Source organism: Chiloscyllium plagiosum, chromosome 10 (genome assembly GCF_004010195.1).
Source record: "Chiloscyllium plagiosum isolate BGI_BamShark_2017 chromosome 10, ASM401019v2, whole genome shotgun sequence".
NCBI lineage: Eukaryota > Metazoa > Chordata > Chondrichthyes > Orectolobiformes > Hemiscylliidae > Chiloscyllium > Chiloscyllium plagiosum.
Window position 1 is genome coordinate 1,876,704 of NC_057719.1, and position 6,174 is coordinate 1,882,877.

A 6,174-nucleotide genomic window follows, 5' to 3' on the forward strand; every position below is an offset into this window, starting at 1 on the left:
ATGGACATCGGCTGGAATACCATCAGGGTGACAGGTTTAATTATTTTCTTGGAGGAATGAGAGAGATGAAGATTTTAAGATGGGCAGTCAGCATTGCTTAGGGAGTGTGAGAAAGGAACCGTGAGGGATGCAGTTAGAGTCAAAACCAGGTTCTTTGAAACATTACTTCCTCACTGCTCATTTAAGTAGTCTAAAAGTAAGGCCAAGGTGTGGTAGGACAGCCCAGCTATGTGGAAGGCCCACTCTGTGCCTTCCACATGGGGAGCTGTGAATGCTTTATATGGCCTCGATGATCATTTGTGTGGGAACCATCTCTTGCTGCAAAATCCTGAGCTCTGCATTGTCGAACTTGAATGATGGCTGGAGTCACTGTGGGGCATCTTTGGGAAACTGAGAACTATGTAGATAGTGCATTTATCAGGGTGGTCACACAATAGACTAAGAGCAGAGAGGTGACCAGAAAGATCATGCAGGTGTGCAGAAGCCCCACATGTCTAACCCACTCACTGGCTGGATCCCATTTTGGAAATTGGAGAGGGTGAGATTCATGAGGGAGGCATATTACCACTGGACTGTTAATCAAGAGACCAGGTAATATTCAGGAGACCCAGGTTTGAATCCTGCCATGACAGATGGTGAAACTTAAATTCAATAAATTTCTGGAATTAAGAGTCTAATGATGACCACAAATCCATTGTCAATTGTTGGAAAACCCATCTGGTTCACTAATGTCCTTTAGGGAAGGAAACTGCCATCCTTACCTGGTCTGGCCTACATGTGACTCTAGACCAACAGCAATGGGATTGACTCCCTGGGCAATAAATGCTGACCTAGCCAGTGATGCTCACATCCTGTGAATGAGTACATTGAAAAGTGATTGCAATATAGCAAGAGACAAACATGTGGAACCGCAAATGGCTGTAGTGTACAATGGAGAGGAATACGAATGGATATTAGCAGTAGGTGATTCAATACTTAGGAGGAGAGACAGATATTTCTGTCAGTATAGACATGACTCCAGGATGGTATACTGCCTCCCTGGTGTCAGGATCAAAGACATCACAGAATGGCTGCAGGACATACTTTCTAGGGAGGATGAAGAATCAGCGGATATTCTCCACATTGGCACCAGCAACACAGAGAAGAAGAGGGATGAGCTCCTGAAAATAAAATTTAGGGAGTTAGGTGAGACTGAAAAGCAGAACCTCTGAAGGTAATAATCAAAGGTTAGCTCCCAGGATCATGAAGTGAATGATGACACTCGAAGAAGTCAAAGGATATGATTTAATCGCCTGTATGGAGATGTAGCTACAGGGTGACCAAGACTGGGTAATAAATATTAAATAATATTCGACTATTAAGAGGGTTAGGCCAAAAGGTGAAGGAAGTGAGATTTTGCTGATAGGAAGGGATATTTCAGCACCATTTCCACTGACCCAGGCCTGGTGACACTGAAACTCCAACCCAATGGTCTGGTAACAGATATCCAGAGCCACTGACTTTATTTGATCTCAATGGTCTGAAATGAAGTTGGATATGCTGAGACTTTCCAGACTTGTTTAACAGCAGGCCTTTTTTATTCACTTGTGAGATGTGGACGTAGCTGGCCAGGCCAGCATTTATCGCCCCGAGGTGTCCTTGAGAAAGTGGGGGCGAGCTGCCTTCTTGAACTGCTGCAGTCCATACTCTGAAGGTAGAGTGTTCAGGGATGTGTAGGTTAAGTGAATTAGTCAGGGGTAAATATTGGATAATAGAGTAGGGGAATGGGTCTGGGTGGGTTTCTCTTTGGAGGGTCAGTATGGACTTGTTGGACCGAAGGGCCTATGATAAATCCGCAAAGCCCTTAGGGAGAGAATTCCAGGATTCTGACCCAGTGACAGTGAAGGAACAGCGATATATTTCCAGGTCAGGATGGTGAGTAGCTTGGAGGGGAACTTCCCATGTAGTTGCTGTTCTTGACCTTCGAGATGGAAGTGGTCATGGGTTTGGAAGGTGCTGTCTAAGACGTCTTGATGAATTCCTGCAGTGTACCTTGTATGTCGTACACATTGCTGCTACTGAACATCTGTGTTGGAGGGATTGAATATTGAAAGTGGTAAAATTAAAGGGCGTGGCTATGGGTAAATACTTGCATGGGTCCAGTCATACCTCAGTCTCTTTGTGGGGTTTGTGGACACCATACTTGGTGTCCCTTTCACAACTCTATTACATCAATGATATCATCAGTGCTGCTTCCTGCTCTCATACAAAATTGGAAAAATTATTCAGTTTCGCTTCCAGTTTCCATCCTTCTCTCAGCTTCACCCAATCCATCTTTGTCTTTTCCCTTTGTTGAATTCTCTGTTTCCATTTCTGGAGATAGATCATCCATTAATATCCATTACAAGCCCACTGACTTCCACAGTTACCTCGTGCACATTTCCTCACACCCTGTTTCCTGCAAAGACTCCATTCCATTCTCCTAGTTTCTGTTTCTGTTACATCTGATTTGGTGATGCCACCCTCTGCCTTCCTCACTGTTATAATGAGGCCTTGTTGGGCAAACTTTGTCAGGTGGACACCATTTTATCTCCAACTGTTTCCTTGCTGGCTTGTCCCAATGTTTCCTCTCAACACATTGGAGGCAATCCCAGAAGAATGATCTCTCCTCCTTTCGGAATGCCCATTGTGAAGGATTAGATTTCTGAATATTTGGAATATATAGAGGTTTACAAAACTATGAGGGGCGTGGATAGGATAAATAGACAAAGTCTTTTCCCTGGGGTTGGGGAATCCAGAACTAGAGGGCATAGGTTTAGGGTGAGAGGGGAAAGATATAAAAGAGACCTAAGGGGCAACTTTTTCACACAGAGGGTGGTACGTGTATGGAATGAGCTGCCAGAGGAAGTGGTGGAGGCTGGTACAATTGCAACATTCAAAAGGCACTTGGATAGGTATATGAATAGGAAAGGTTTGGAGGGGTATGGACCGGGTGCTGGCAGGTGGGACTAGATTAGGTTGGGATATCTGGTCGGCATGGACAGGTTGGACCGAAGGGTCTGTTTCCATGCTGTAGACTCTATGACTCTAAGTGTATGGTAAAAAAGGGCAAAGTCAGTATGGTTTCATCAAGGGGAGGTCATGCCTGACAAATCTGGTAGAATTCTTTGAGGAGGTAACAAGCAGGTTAGACCAACGCGAGCCAATGGATGTTATCTACCTGGACAAGTCCTTTGACAAGGAGGCTACTGAATAAGATAAGGGCCCATGGTGTCAGAGGCAAGATACTAGATAGAAGTTTGGCTGTCTGGCAGAAAGCCAAGAGTGGGGATAAAAGGGTCCTTCTCAGATGGCAGCTGGTAACAAGTGGTGTTCTGCAAGGCTCAGTGTTGGGACCATAACTTTTCACTTTATACATTAACGATCTAGATGAAGGAACTGAGGGCATTCTTACTAAGTTTGCAGATGATACAAAGATAGGTGGAGGGACAGGTAGCATTGAGGAGGTGGGGAGGCTGCAGCAGGATTTGGACAGGTTAGGAGAATGGGCAAAGAAGAGGGAGTACAACACAGGAAAATGTGAGGTCATGCACTTTGGTAGGAAGAATAGAGGCATGGACTATTTTCTAAATGGGGAGAAACTTCAGAATTCTGAAGTGCAATGAGACTTGGGAGTTCTAGTCCTCGATTCTCTCAAGATAAAAATCATAGAATTATTTGGTGTATTATGTACAGTTTTAGACCCCATATCTCAGGAAGGCTGTACTGGCCTTGGAACATGTTCAGAGGAGGTTCACAAGAACGGTCCCAGGAATGAAAAGCTTAACATATGAGGAATGTTTGAGGACTCGAGGTTTATACTTGATGGAATTTAGAAAGTTGAGGGGGATCTAATTGAAACATACAGAATACTGAAAGGCTTGGAACGAGTAGATGTTGAGAAGATGTTTCCATTGGCAGTAGAGACGAGGACCCGAGGACACAGCCTTAGAGTAAAGGGAAGACCTTTTAGAACGAGAAAAGGAGAAACTTCTTCAGCCAGACAGCGTGAAGCTATGGAATTCACTGCCACAGAAGGCTGTGGTGGCCAGGTCAATGAGAATATTCAAGACTTAGATTGATAGGTTCTTGAGCATCAATGAGGGGTTACTGGGAGAAAACGGGAGAATGGGGTTGAGAAACTTATCAGTATCAGGGCGGCACATTGCTGCCTCACAGCGCCAGGGACCCGGATTTGATTCCAGCCTCAGGCGACTGTCTGTGCGGAGTTTGCACATTCTCCCCGTGTCTGCGTGGATTTCCTCCAGGTGCTCCGGTTTCCTCCCACAGTCCAAAGATGTGCAGGTCAGGTGAATTGGTCATGCTAAATTGCCCGTAGAGTTGGGTGCATTAGTTAGAGGGAATGGGTCGGGTGGGTTACTCTTTGGAGGGTCGGTGTGGACTAGTTGGGCTGAAGGGCCTGTTTCCGCACTGTAGGGAATCGAATCTAATCTAATTGCGGAGCAGACTCGATGGGCTGAATGGCCTAATTTCTGCTCCTACGTCTTATGGTCTAAGGACTCAGAGTCAGAGAGAGGTACAGCACGGAAACAGACCCTTCGGTCCAACTTGTCCATGCTGACCAGATACCCTAAATTAATCTGTCACATTTGCCAGCACATGGCCCATATCCTTCTAAACCCTTCCTGTTCATATGCCCCTCCAGATACATTTTAAATGCTGTAATTGTACCAGCCTCCACCACTTCCTCTGGCAGCTCATTCCATACACATACCACCCTCTGCGTGAAATAGTTGCCGTTCGGGTCTCTTTTATATCTTTCCCCTCTCACCCTAAACCTATGCCCTCTAGTTCTGGACTCCCCCACCCCAGGCAAAAGACTTTGTCTATTTATCCTATCCATGCTCCTCATAATTTTGTAAACCTCTAAAAGGTCACCCCTCAGCCTCCGACCTCCAGGGAAAACAGCCCCAGCCTGTTCAGCCTCTCCCTATAGCTCAAATCCTCCAACCCTGGCAACATCCTTGTAAACCTTTTCTTAAACCTTTCAAGTTTCACACCTTTCCAATGGGAGGGAGACCACACATTCCAAAAGTCGCTTAACTAATGTCCTGTACTGGCACAACATGACCTCCCAACCCCTATACTGAATGCAGCAACCAATAGAATGCAAGTGTACCAAATGCTTTCTTCACTACTTTATCCACCTGCGACTGCACTTTCAAGGAACGATGAGCCTGCACTCCAAGGTCTCTTTGTTCAGCAACACTCCCCAGGACCTTACCATTAAATGTATAAGTCTTCATCAAAGTTAGAATAGATCTTTCCTTTAACATCTTCAACAGAGGCATGATTCGGAGCAGAAGCACTGATGATACTGGCATATTCAGCTCTTACTGAAGTGTCCCTTTCATGTTCACAGTTGGGGAGTTCTAGTTATGCATCCAAGAACCCATTCCATATGGCAAATCTAACCACCTCGACATCAGAGTTGCAATCATGATTTCCTTTCGACTAGAATACACAATGCCAACTTTTTCCTTCAGCTTTTCCATCTCACTGAGGATGGGAAATTCCATTTGGAATCTTGAGGTGCATTTGCAGTTCTGCTTTCTGGTCACAGAATCCCTACAGTGTGGAAGCAGGCTATTCAGCCCATCAAGTCCACACTGACCCTCTGAAAAACATCCCACCCAGACCCACTCAGCGCCCACCCTGTCCCTGTAACCCTACATTTCCCATGGTTAATCCACCTAATCTGCACATCTTTGGACTGTGGGTGGAACCTGGAGCCCCAAGAGGAAACCCACGCAGACACAGGCAGAATGTGCAAACTCCACACAGACAGTTACCCAAAGCTGGAATCGAACCTCGATCCTTGGTTCTGTGAGGCAGCAGTGCTAACCGCTGAGCCACCCTACAACAGGGACTACTCTAGATATTAGCTGAAAATGTGTTGCTGGAAAAGCGCAGCAGGTCAGGCAGCATCCAAGGAGCAGGAGAATCGACGTTTCGGGCATGAGTCATTCTTCAGGAATGAGGAAAGCAGGCTAAGATAAAAAGAGGAGGGACTTGGATGAGGGCGTTGGAAATGCAATAGGTGGAAGGAGGTTAAGGTGAGGGTGATAGGCCGGAGTGGGGGTGGGGGGGAGAGGTCGGGAAGAAGATTGCAGTTTAGGAAGGTGGTGCTGAGTT

The 6,174-nt window shown here is 45.9% G+C and overlaps 1 protein-coding gene across 1 annotated transcript in view; it reads left to right on the forward strand.

Moving 5' to 3' along the window:
* The first annotated feature begins 1,022 nt into the window (after nucleotides 1-1,022).
* The window catches only part of LOC122553913, a 14,511-nt gene continuing 9,359 nt past the window's right edge, over nucleotides 1,023-6,174 (forward strand). Inside the window, exon 1 of the mRNA XM_043698421.1 lies at nucleotides 1,023-1,185. Coding sequence (XP_043554356.1) covers nucleotides 1,023-1,185 — 163 coding nt within the window. The remainder of the gene's footprint in view (nucleotides 1,186-6,174) is intronic.